At 46.3% G+C, this 13,643-nt stretch overlaps 1 protein-coding gene across 1 annotated transcript in view; it reads right to left on the reverse strand.

The window, feature by feature from the left end:
* AFF3 (AF4/FMR2 family member 3) overlaps positions 1-13,643 on the reverse strand; it is a 162,117-nt gene that overhangs the window by 15,527 nt on the left and 132,947 nt on the right. The window contains exon 13 of the mRNA XM_044286032.1: positions 11,513-11,606. Within this exon, the coding sequence (XP_044141967.1) occupies positions 11,513-11,606 (94 nt within the window). The remainder of the gene's footprint in view (positions 1-11,512; positions 11,607-13,643) is intronic.

Genomic DNA, 13,643 nt, shown 5'->3' on the forward strand with positions numbered 1-13,643 from the left:
GGTCGTATGTGTCCTTTTCTCAGACTCTCAGAGATATAAGCACGCATAGCGACCTTTTCAGGTTGGGAGAGATTGTATAAAGGAATTTAGGCAGCTTGGCGCCTGGGATGAGATTAATAGGGCAATCGTACTCCCTGTGCGGGGGCAAATCCTGAACTCCACTCTCAGAGAAGACATCCGAAAATTCAGAGAGAAAAGATGGTACAATCTTAGTAGAAACCTCAGAAACAGATGTCGTGAGGCAATTCTCTCAGCAAAAGTCACTCCAACCATTTATTTGCCTTGCTTGCTAATCAATGGTAGGGTTATGTTTAGTGAGCCAGGGTAGCCCCAACACTAGAGGAGTAGGCAATCCGCTAAGGACGAAACATGACACATCCTCAACATGAGCATCACTCACAATTAAACGGATATTGTGAACTATGCCCTTTAATGATTTTTGAGAGAGTGGAGCGGAATCAATAGCAAAAACAGGAATATCCTTTCCCAAAGTGCATACCTGGAAACCATGAGTTATCGCAAATTGATTATCAATGAGATTGACAGCTGCTCCACTATCTACAAAAATATCACAAAAATGTTCTTGCTCTCTAGCGCCTCCCTGGCAGGCAGGACAAAACGGGAACTACAAGCAAACGGAAAACCTTCAATTTCCGCCTCAACCCTGCCAATGTTAACAGATGGAACATTTTTAAAGGATTTTTTCCTTTTAGTTTCTTGATTACTCCCAGAAAACTGCCTGAATCTCCTAGAGGGACAAACATTTGCCAAATGATTTATACCTCCACAACAAAAACAAACCTTCCCATGCGGGCTGAATCTTCTATTGTCAGAGGCAATCAACCCCAGCTGCATGGGCTCCTGCTCAGAAGGGGTTGACAGCGACTGAGACCCCTGCGCACTGAATGAGACCACTGCACTGTCCTGGGATTGAGTATGACAGGAAGGAGTGATCTCTCCTCTCTCTCTAAGACGCCTGTCAATACGAACGGCCCGAGACATGGCAGAGTCCAAGGAGGTAGGCCTCTCATGAAAGGCAAATGCATCTTTCAATCCCTCTGAAAAACCATGGCAAAATTGACTTCGGAGTGCAGCATCATTCCAACCAGTATGAGCTGCCCATCTCCGAAATTCTGAGCAGTATATCTCTGCGGATTGTTTACCCGGGCATAACAGACGTAGTCTAGACTCAGCCAAAGCAATACGATCCGGATCATCATATATCTGACCCAGGGCTAAAAAGAATTCATCCACTGAACGGAGGGGCCGTGCCCCCACCGGCAGCAAAAAGGCCCACGACTGAGCGTTACCCCTGAGCAGCGATATAATGATCCCCACCCTCCGTTCCTCATCACCAGAGGAATGGGGAAGAAGGCGATGCACACAGTGTGAGAACGTAGTATGTGGAGACACGCACTATGACCTGACGTTGTGCTCATCAGGTCACAGTGGAGAGCGTGTCAGACCTGAAGAGTAGCAGGTGCCCGAGCAGGAGCCCAGTGCCTGATCAGTAGAGGGAAGAGATTTTTTTTTATCATAGAACTGAGCATGGGGGTCTGATCTTAGCATGGGAGGTTCTGATCTGAGAATGGGGGGGGGGGTCCTGATCTGGACAACGGGGGTCTGATCTGAGCATGAGTTGGAAGATCTGGGCATGATGGTTCAGATTTGAGCGTGGGGGGCAGATCTGATCATGGTGGTCTTGTTTGAGCATGGGTTGGTCAGGTCTGAGCATGGGGGGTCAGATCTGAGAAGGGGGTCAGATCTGAGCATGGGGGGGGGGGGGAGATCTGAGCACTGAGGGTCTGACACTGGGAGTCTGATTTGTGTTGCCTGATCCGAGCATTGGGGGGCTTATTTTGGGGGTCTGATTTGGAGATCTGATGAGGTTTGGGGATTTTATTGTAGGTCAGATTAGGATTGGGGATCTGATTTAGGAGTCTGATCTGAGGTCTGATGAAAAATATCTATTTTTTTTTCTCTGCTAATGAAAAATAAGAAAAAAATTTTTTAGCAGACCTCAGATCGGATGAAAAATATTTATTTTATCTTATTTTTCTTTGTTAAAACCTAGGTGCATCTTGTGGGGCGAAAAATACGGTGACTCGTGTGTAATTGTATAGCTTGTAGCTCCTGGTAGTCATAAGTTGCTGCTTTTTTGGCTCTTTGTCAGTGGCGTAACTAGAGTGTTATGGGCCCCAGTGCAAACTTTGGATCGGGGCCCCCCCCCCCCCATTTATACAAAGAAGCGGCAGAATTTCTTACTAAGGGCTCTTTCCCGTGCGGCTAGTCCGCTGCGTGAATGAGAGCCAAGCCCCATTCCGGACAGCAGAGACAGCTCCGTGCCTCTCTGTGACCTTTTTACTACAAAATCACAATGAGATAAAGTTGTCACCGTGATTTTGTAGCAAAGCGATCACAGATAGGCAAAGAGCATTATCAATCATGTTACTACTCAGTGTCTCTGCTGTCCGGAGCGGGGCTTGGCTTTCTTTCACACAGCAGTTTAGCCACACGGGATCCGCTCGTGTTAAAGAGCCCTAAGCCCAATGCATGGCTACACTCACCCAGTCCTAATAAAATCTGGTCCTACCTCATCCAGGGTGTCTCTGGCGTCGGCGTGATGTCCGCTGGATCCAGAACAAGGTTCCTGTGGTGATAGAGAAAAAAAGAATAATCACATAAGGAAGGGATGGTGACTGCCCCTATGAAACTACCAGCAGGGGGCGCTGTGCTGGCCTGGTAGACTGAGCTATGCCAATGTATAGCAGGGTAATTTAGGACATTTCCCCTAAGTGCAACCACACAGTACTAATGTCTACATTGTGGCCCCTCACAGTACTAATGCCCACCTTGTGGCCTTTCACAGTAATTAAGCCCACCTTGTGGTCCCTTCACAAAAGTTATGTCCTTCTTGTGGCCCCTCACAGCAGTTATGCCTACCTTTGTTCCTGTCACAGTAGTTATGCCCAGATATGTGTCCCTCACAGTAGTTATGCCAAATATGTGCCCCCTCACAGTAGTTATGCCAAATATGTGCCCCCTCATGGTATTTATGCCAGATATGTGCCCCCTCAAAGTAGTTATGCCCAGATAAGTTCCCCCTCACAGTGGATATGCCCAGATATGTGCCCGCTCACAGGGGTTTGCCCAGGTATGTGCCCGCTCACAGTGGTTATGCCCAGATATGTGCCCCTCACAGTGGATATGGCCAGATATGTTACCCCTCACAGTAGTTATGCCAGATTATGTGCCCCTCACAGTAGTTATGACCAGATATGTGCCCCCCTACAGTGGTTATGCCAGATTATGTGCCCCTCACATTAAATATGCCCACATATGTGCCCCTCACAGTGGTTATGCTAGATTATGTGCCCCCCTCACAGTAGTTGATATATGTGCCCCCTCATAGTTATGCCTTTATATGTGCCCCCCTCACAGTAGTTATGACATATTAGGTGCCCCCTCAGTAGAGATGCCCACTTTTGTGCCCCCTCACTCTAGTTGTGCCCATCAACCCCCTTCCCCTTTGCCCCCAGTCTGCAGTGTTAGGAAAAGAAAATAAAAAAACACATACTTACCCTCTTCCCTGGTGTTGCGCTGCCACACTCACATGGCACTGCTGGCTGTGCTGAAGGCAGTTTCCCGGGCCTTCAGAGCTCCTCCCACAGCCAGCAGCGCCTGCTTCACTGATGATCTGGATACAGCCTGGCAGTGACAAGAAATGCCGGGCGGACTGTATGTGAGTGAGTGAGTGCGCGCGTCCCCCCTCTTCCTCCTCCCCCCCTCTGCGCAAACCTCCCCCACCTTGCTTCATATTAAACATTCATAGGCGTGCGCAGCCTATTGCATTAGGGTGTGCACCATAAAGTACAAACACACACGCCCGTATATATATATATATATATATATATATATATTATATACATACACACACAGGCCAGGCCTCAGCCTAGCGTTGCTGTGACTCGCCTCTGCGCAGTGGCGACTCTAGGAACAATATATAGGGGGCACAGTCAAAACTGGGGGGGGGGCACTAATAATTTTCACCACTTAATCATACCACTGAAAAAAACAAAATAAGTATATATAAATAAGATTACAAAATACGAGTATTGCTGTACGCAGAGATACCTTTTTATTGTACCAACCTAATACTTAAAAGACAAGCTTTCAAGAGTTTTCCTTTCTTCCTCGGTATTGCTTCAGACCTGAGAAAGAGAGAAACACTCTCCAAAACTTTTCTTTATAGTTTAAAGCAGTTTCAGCACTATAATAAAATAATTTACTTACAAAAAAAGCTATTCAGTCGTCTGCTGCGCCGTCCTCTGCTTCCTTCCGCGGATCTTCCCCTCCTTTCAGTCTCTCCTCAGTGCGCAGGTGCACTGTTATGGGGGGATCTGTGGATGACGCACTGTTATGGGGGGGATCTGTGGATGACGCACTGTTATGGGGGGATCTGTGGATGACGCACTGTTATGGGAGGATCTGTGGATGACGCACTGTTATGGGAGGATCTGTGGATGACGCACTGTTATGGGAGGATCTGTGGATGACGCACTGTTATGGGAGGATCTGTGGATGACGCACTGTTATGGGGGGATCTGTGGATGACGCACTGTTATGGGGGGATCTGTGGATGACGCACTGTTATGGGGGGATCTGTGGATGACGCACTGTTATGGGAGGATCTGTGGATGACGCACTGTTATGGGAGGATCTGTGGATGACGCACTGTTATGGGGGATCTGTGGATGACGCACTGTTATGGGGGATCTGTGGATGACGCACTGTTATGGGGGGATCTGTGGATGACGCACTGTTATGGGGGATCTGTGGATGACGCACTGTTATGGGGGGATCTGTGGATGACGCACTGTTATGGGGGGATCTGTGGATGACGCACTGTTATGGGGGGATCTGTGGATGACGCACTGTTATGGGGGGATCTGTGGATGACGCACTGTTATGGGGGGATCTGTGGATGACGCACTGTTATGGGGGATCTGTGGATGGCACACTGTTATGGGGGATCTGTGGATGGCACACTGTTATGGGGGATCTGTGGATGGCACACTGTTATGGGGGATCTGTGGATGGCACACTGTTATGGGGGATCTGTGGATGGCACACTGTTATGGGGGATCTGTGGATGGCACACTGTTATGGGGGATCTGTGGATGACACACTGTTATGGAGGACCTGTTGATGATATATGACTGAGAAGGGCTATCAGGGGACATTATACAGGTGGTAATATAACTGAGGGGTATCAGGGTAAATAATACAGGGGGTAATATAACTAAGGGTTATCAGGGTACATTATACAGGGGTAATATAACTGAGGAGGGCTATCAAGGAGATTATACACAGGTATAATGTCCCCTGATAGCCCTCCTCAGTTATATTACCCGTGTATAATAATATCCCCTGATACCCCTTAGTTATATTACCCCCTGTATTATTTACCCTGATACCCCTCAGTTATATTACCCCCTGTATAATGTCCCCTGATAGCCCTTAGTTATATTCCCCCTGTATAATAATGTATAATTTAACCTGATACCCCTCAGTTATATTATATAACTGAGGGGTATCATGGTACATTATACAGTGGTAATATAACTGAGGAGGGCTATCAAGACATAATACAGGGGTGAGGGGTAAGATAAGTTATATTACCCCTGTATAATGCCTGATAGTAGCCTAGCCCTCCTCAGTTATATTACCCCTCATGTTACCCTGATAACCCTAGTTATATTGCCCCCTGTATAATTTACCCTGATACCACTCAGATATATTATATAACTGAGGGGTATCAGGGTAATACAGGGGACAATAGAGAAGGCATAGCACTGTGGGACAGGGGGGTACAATGGAACATACTTATTTTTTATATGCCCTCACCTCACCAGCTAGCAGGCGCGCGAGGCTCAGGCACACAGATGCAGCGTGACGTGACGTCAACTCCTCCTGCGCCGCACAGCATGACCCGTACTGCTCCCTCTCTGCGTCAGCTGGGTCCAGGACTCCGCCCCCCTATGTGAATACTAGCCGCCGCCCGCCGGCAGCTCACAGCCAGGTATTGTAGATTAATTTATGTGCGGTGGGCGGCGGCAGCCAGCATAACAGACAGGGGACTAGGGCAGTGAGCACGGAGGTGACGAACCTATTAGGGTGTGCCCAGGCACACCCCGTGCGCACGCCTATGTAAACATGTAATGGAGCGCCCTGATGGGGGCCCGGCATTGTCACTGTACTTCATGCTGGGCCCCGTCACAGCGCTTCATTACATGTTAGTACAGCGGGCCCCTCCCCCCGCCGGGCCCGGTCGCAGTCGCACTCCCTGCGACCGCGATCGTTACGCCCCTGCTCTTTGTGTATGTAAGGTTCTATGGTGTGGTTTGTTGGAGGAGCAGCTTATCTGTGGCTGAGAGACAGAGATTAGATAAGCTTATTAGGAAGGCCAGCTCTGTCCTAGGTTGTCCCCTTGTCCCGTGCAGGAGGTGGGTGACAGAAGAACTCTAGCAAAATTAACATCATTGTTAGACAATGTCTCCCACCCCATGCACAAAGCTGTTGTGGAGCTGGAGAGCTCCTTCAGTGACAGACTGCTGCATCTTAGGTGCACGAAGGAACGTTATCAGAGGTCCTTCCTCCCAGCAGCGGTTAGGATTTACCACCACTGTTCCCAGGAACCCAGTAGTGAATTTTTTAAGTAAAATCTGTTTTATGTTTTTCTTGTATTTTACTCTTTAATTACTCTTATTTTGCTCCTGTTGTGAATGTGATTGCTGCAGTTATGCCAAAATTTCCCCACTGAGGGACAATAAAGGGATTGTCTTCTTCTTCTAACTTTAATACCAACCCTAATAAATAACGGTAACCGTAATACAGACCCTATTATTAATCGTAAACCCTATGGGCTCATGCACAAGACCGTATGTATTTTGCGGTCCGCAAAAAAAGGATTCGCAAAAAATATGGATGTCGTCCGTGTGCATTCTGTATTTATCCTTGTCCGTAATGAGGCCAATAATAGGACATGTACTATTTTTTTGTGGAACTGACATATGGAAACAGAATGCACACGGAGTAACTTCCGTTTTTTTGGCGGACCCATCCGTATTTTTTGCAGATCAATTTTTTGTGGACCACAAAATACATACAAATGTATGTATTTTACAGTCTGCAAAACACGGATCCCCAAAAAATACGGATGACGTCTGTGTGACATCCGTTTTGCATTTTTTGTTTTTGCAGATCTATTGTTACAACGCCTGTCCTTATCTGCAACATGAACAATAATAGGACATAGCTACACTATAGCTGCATTCCTGGCCAAAGGTTGCGGAGCGCTATTGTAGGTCATCAATACTGATCATGGGGGTATGAACTCTCCCACCAATCGGCACAGTGATGCCAAGGATGCTTCGCGTTTCTGCAAGTCATGCACCCTGATTTTTGGTCAAACAGACACAATGGAGGACATTTACTAATCATTTTATGCCACTATAGTGATGTAAAAAAAGTCACTGATTATGGCACTTGACATATGTATACCATAAATTGCGACTTTTTAAACTTCTTGGCACTGTTCTGGAGCAATGTCCACTACGTCCTCACTCAAGTACGGCAGAGCGGATTAACCACATAGATGCTGCAGGTGATTAGGCACCACAGCATCTAGGGGGTTAACAGGGCAGCAGATTTCATGATATAATCATAATCCTAGTATAATTCACTCCTCCAAAAGAGGGCACCATCTATTAGGCCTCTTTCACACTTGCGTTGTCCGGATCCGGCGTGTACTCCACTTGCCGGAATTACACGCCGGATCCGGAAAAACGCAAGTGTACTGAAAGCATTTGAAGACGGATCCGTCTTCAAAATGCTTTCAGTGTTACTATGGCACCCAGGACGCTATTAAAGTCCTGGTTGCCATAGTAGTAGTGGGGAGCGGGGGAGCGGCATACTTACAGTCCGTGCGGCTCCCGGGGCGCTCCAGAATGACGTCAGAGCGCCCCATGCGCATGGATCATGTGATCCATGCGATCACGTCATCCATGCGCCTGGGGCGCCCTGACGTCACTCTGGAGCGCCCCGGGAGCCGCACGGATGGTAAGTATGCTGCTCCCCGCTCCCCACTACAGTTTACCATGGCTGCCAGGACTTTAGCGTCCCGGCAGCCATGGTAACCATTGAGAAAAAGCTAAACGTCGCATCCGGCAATGCGCCGAAACGACGTTTAGCTTAAGGCCGGATCCGGATCAATGCCTTTCAATGGGCATTCATTCCGGATCCGGCCTTGCGGCAAGTGTTCCGGATTTTTGGCCGGAGCAAAAAGCGCAGCATGCTGCGCTATTTGCTGCGGCCAAAAAACGTTCCGTTCCGGAATGGAAGACATCCTGATGCATCCTGAAGGACGGACTGTCCATTCAGAATGCATTAGGATAATCCTGATCAGTATTCTTCCGGCATAGAGCCCCGACGACGGAACTCTATGCCGGAAGACTATAACGCAGGTGTGAAAGGGCCCTTAGACTCATAATCTTATCCTATGCATTCGGCACAGTACTAAGATTTCACTGTCACAGCGCCATCTATTGGAATGATAAACTTGATCCTGTGTTAGCTGTTGTAAATGTGGTGAAGCACAGCGCCCTCTAGTGGACATACAGAGTCACTGTCTGTGCAGTCAGGAAGTAAACGACAACATTTTGCATGCTGCACCGCGCCCACCGCTGCTCATTTAAATGAATCTAAATGTAAGTACAACGTTAAAATGTTAATTCAAATGGGCTTTCTTTTTCATTTTACTTTTGGCAGGGAAAATGTCTGCAAGAGATGAAATTGAAATCTCAATCTACAATTTTAAGATTCTACTTGGTGTTTTAATTTGATTTATGATTTTGACTAGGGATGAGCGAATCGACTTCGGATGAAACAGCCGAAGTCGATTCACATAAAACGTCGTTCTAATACTGTACTGAGCAGGAGCTCCGTGCAGTATTAGAATGTATTGGCTCTGATCAGCCGAAGTAATTACTTTGCGAAGTCTCACGAGACTTCGCATAATAACTTCAGAAATTAATTTATACTGTAAAAAAACATTTCCCTAACTCGGGTTCGGTTCCAAGTGGTACTCGTGAGACTTCGCAAAGTAATTACTTCGGCTGATCAGAGCCAATACATTCTAATACTGTACGGAGCTCCTGCTCTGTACAGTATCAGAACGAAGTTTTATGCAAATCGACTTCGGATGTTGGAAAAGAAAATTCAAATGGAGGAATGTAATTTTCTTTTTAAATTTTGGCATGCATTTAAAATGTTAAAACGTTATTTTAATTATAATTTTCGTTTTTTCAATTTTCATTTTTATTTTGGCAGGTTTTACCTCCCATAGTTTGGGGGTTGAAACAAGTCAGACAACCCTTTTTAATGACATAAGAAACTAGAGGCAGTTCATGCACTGTACCAGGAATCTCAACTGACACAGCAATTAGCAACTGAAACCACAAATGCATAAACGGCAGAATTTATTATAATACATTTAGGGGCTTTAGGGTATTTTTGAAATAGGTTGGACAACCCCTTTAATAACAGCTCTATTATAGTTCTGGAGACCTATATAAGGGGCCATTTACAAAGAGCAATGAACAATCGCACTTTGGAACGCTCATTCCAGATTACTGCCCTATGCACACATGTTGCATCTGTTATGCAGGCATAAAAACATCAGTTTTTGGCAGCACATTGTTCAGTCACATGCAGTACTGATTAGAGATGAGTGAACCAGTCGGGCCAAACCAAAGTTGCTCCATTTGCCCTGAAAGTTGGTACATAAGCCCCTCTAGCCACCTAGGACTAATTTTAAGGAAAACACGTTCTCTTTTTTTGTTTATTTTTTATCATTTTTTTCCCCTCCCCCTCCCCAAGCTCTGGCATGCAATGACAGCATTAGCAAATGATGCCTGAGTGACACTGACATACATAGGCATGGGTAAATGCACGTTTGATGGCGATAACATACAATCTGTTTAAAAAGACACTGCACTGGCACGTCTCATGTTTTTTCATATTCCAAAGTTTCCAAAAATTGTCCCTGATCGGCACATGGTGTTTTGAGATTAAACAAAAAGTGACTTGAGGGAACGTGATGGTTAGCAAGTGGCATTAGTGGCATGATGCAGGCAGCAGCCATACACAACATGATGGATAGAAAGTGGCATTAGTGGCATGATGCAGGCCGCAGCAGCAGCAGCCATACACAACATGATGGATAGAAAGTGGCATTAGTGGCATGATGCAGGCCGCAGCAGCCATACACAACATGATGGATAGAAAGTGGCATTAGTGGCATGATGCAGGCCGCAGCAGCAGCCATACACAACGTGATGGATAGAAAGTGGCATTAGTGGCATGATGCAGGCCGCAGCAGCAGCCATACACAACGTGATAGATAGAAAGTGGCATTAGTTGCATGATGCAGGCTGCAGCAGCAGCCATACACAACGTGATGGATAGAAAGTGGCATTAGTGGCATGATGCAGGCCGCAGCAGCAGCCATACACAATGTGATGGTGGGTAGGCAGACAGACAGATAGCAAGAGTGGCAAGATGGGACACCGGTAGCAAGGAGAGGTCTATTGACCTAGACTTTGACAAAATATCTGTCTGTAATTTCAAATGTGTGGAAAGTGAGTACACGGAAACTGACCCTCAGCATTATTGGCAATGGCATGATGTATTGCAGCTTTGCCTGGACTGTGAGAAAATGGCGGTATTGATGCAGTAATCTAGCAAAATTATGTGGTGCCAGTGCGCCTTCAAAAAATTTTAACGGAGAGGAGGAAAAAAAAGTTAACATTTCTACTGTGTGGAAAGTGAGTACACGGAACTGACCCTCAGGCATTAGTGGCAGTGGCATGATGCATTGCAAGCTCCAGCTTTGTGTGAACTGGGAGAAAATGTCATTGTTGATACAGTGATCACGTAAATCTCCACACCAAAATAGCTTAAACGGATTTATTAAGATCCAACACCTTATTTCTCCTCTTCAGACATAACGCTCTTTGGTAATTAATCATTTATCATATAACATGTCTGCTTCTCCCACTAATATGTATGTCTAATCCTATTGAAAGGGCTCTGCTTATCTCAGGAACACTTAAAATCAAACATGGCCAATCTTATTGACCCCATAGAGCATATGGCTGAGAAGACCTGTTCCATACACATTATATTATCTACGTGAGGTACCATGAGAGTCCCTGCTTTACAACAATAAGAATGTTTCTTGATTGAATTGCCTGATACGAGGTGAAAACTTATTAAGGATGAGTTCACACATACTGGTGCTGTGGTTTGATTTTTTCACTTGTTTTGCAAAACTGCTGATGTTTTATGCCACAAAAATAGCAAAAACAGCAAAAAATCAGCATGATAACATGGGCTTTTCTACTCTTGAACAGATATTCTCATACAATTTAGAATATTAGTCAATTCTTACCTTAAAATAATCAATAAGAGCTTTAGAATACTTCACTGCATGGTCCCTTTTGAGGCGAAACATTCTCCAGTACAGAAGAGCCAGACAACGATAGCTATAAGCAGAGAAGGTACATAAATATGCTAGTAAAATCCATAAATTATATCGCACTGAACATACAACCATTCTGTTTATAATATAAATGTGATGGATGAAGGTACACCAGCAGTAAAATGATTTATAACTTCTACGTCAGTAGAATGTTTATAGTGTATGAAGGCAGACATTAAAATATAATTTAGTTTTATGTTCCTCTCCTTTTCACATGAAGGACAGAAGATGTCCTGAATGAACAACTGAAATAGTTTGTATTAGCAGAACTTATAGGGGTTGTGCAGTGGGTAAATACAGATGACCTAACCTCAGGTTAGGATATATCGATATCAGATCGGGATGGGAGTCCAACTCCCAGCTGTCTTCCCTCTCCCCAGTCACTACATATATATGCTCTGCCAAGCATTCGGGCAATAGTTATTTCATGTGTATGGCCAGCCTAAACATGTTTTCTCAACAAGCATATACAGCCTAAGGCCTCATGCACACGACCGGTTTTTTTTGCGGTCCGCCAAAACGGGTTCCATAGTTCCGTGTCCGTTTTTTATTCCGTGGGTCTTCCTTGATTTTTGGAGGATCCACAGACATGAAGGAAAAAGTCGTTTTGGTGTCTGCCTGGCCGTGCGGAGCCAAACGGATCCGTCCTGAATTACAATGCAAGTCAATGGGGACGTATCCGTTTGACGTTGACACAATATGGTGCAATTGCAAACGGATCCGTCCCCCATTGACTTTCAATGTAAAGTCAGGAGTCCCTATTATACCATCGGATCGGAGTTTTCTCCAATCCGATGGTATATTTTAACTTGAAGCGTCCCCATCACCATGGGAACGCCTCTATGTTAGAATATACCATCGGATTTGAGTTAGATCGTGAAAACTCAGATCCGACAGTATATTCTAACACAGAGGTGTTCCCTTAGTGATGGGGACGCTTCAAGTTAGAATATACTACGAACTGTGTACATGACTGCCCCCCCCCTCTTCCCCCCTCCCGATCATTGGTGGCAGCGGAGAGTTTAATCGCTGGGGCTCCGATCGGTAACCATGGCAACCAGGGCGCTACTGCAGTTCTGGTTGCCATGGTTACTTAGCAATATTAGAAGCATCGTACTTACCTGCTGCGCTGTCTGTGACCGGCCGGGCGCTCCTCCTACTGGTAAGTGACAGGTCTGTGCGGCGTATTGCTTAATGATCTGTCACTTACCAGTAGGATGAGCTCCCGGCCGGTCACAGACAGCGCAGCAGGCAAGTATGATGCTTCTAATATTGCTAAGTAACCATGGCAACCAGGACTGTAGTAGCGTCCTGGTTGCCATGGTTACCGATTAGAGCCCCAGCGATTAAACTGGGACACCAATTGGAACTCTCCACTGCCACCAATGATCGGGGGGGGGGAGAGGGGAGGCCGCACACTGGCCACCAATGATATTAATACAATAGAGGGAGGGAGCGGGGGGCCGCACACTGGCCACCAATGAAATTAATACAGTAGAGGGAGGGAGGGGGGCCGCACACTGGCCACCAATAAAATTAATACAATAGAGGGAGGGAGGGGGGGCCGGGGGGGCCGCACTGGCCACCAATGAAATTAATACAATAGAGGGAGGGAGGGGCCGCACTGGCCACCAATGAAATTAAAACTGGGGAGGGAGGGGGGTCTGCCCCCTGCTGCCTGGCAGCCCCTGATCTCTTACAGGGGGCTATGATACGCACAATTAACCCCTCAGGTGCGGCACCTGAGGGGTTAATTGTGCGGATCACAGCCCCCTGTAAGAGATCAGGGGCTGCCAGGCAGCAGGGGGCAGTCATGTCCACAGTTCGTAGTATATTCTAACTTGAAGCGTCCCCATCACTATGGGAATGCCTCTGTGTTAGAATATACTGTCAGATCTGAGTTTTCACAAAGTGAAAACTCAGCTCTGAAAAATCTTTTATGCAGACGGATCTTCGGATCCGTCTGTATGAAAGTAGCCTACGGACACGGATCACGGACACGGATGACAATCTTGTGTGCATCCGTGTGTTTTCACGGACC

This window comes from Bufo gargarizans, chromosome 3 (genome assembly GCF_014858855.1).
Source record: "Bufo gargarizans isolate SCDJY-AF-19 chromosome 3, ASM1485885v1, whole genome shotgun sequence".
In the NCBI taxonomy this organism is placed as follows: Eukaryota; Metazoa; Chordata; class Amphibia; order Anura; family Bufonidae; genus Bufo; species Bufo gargarizans.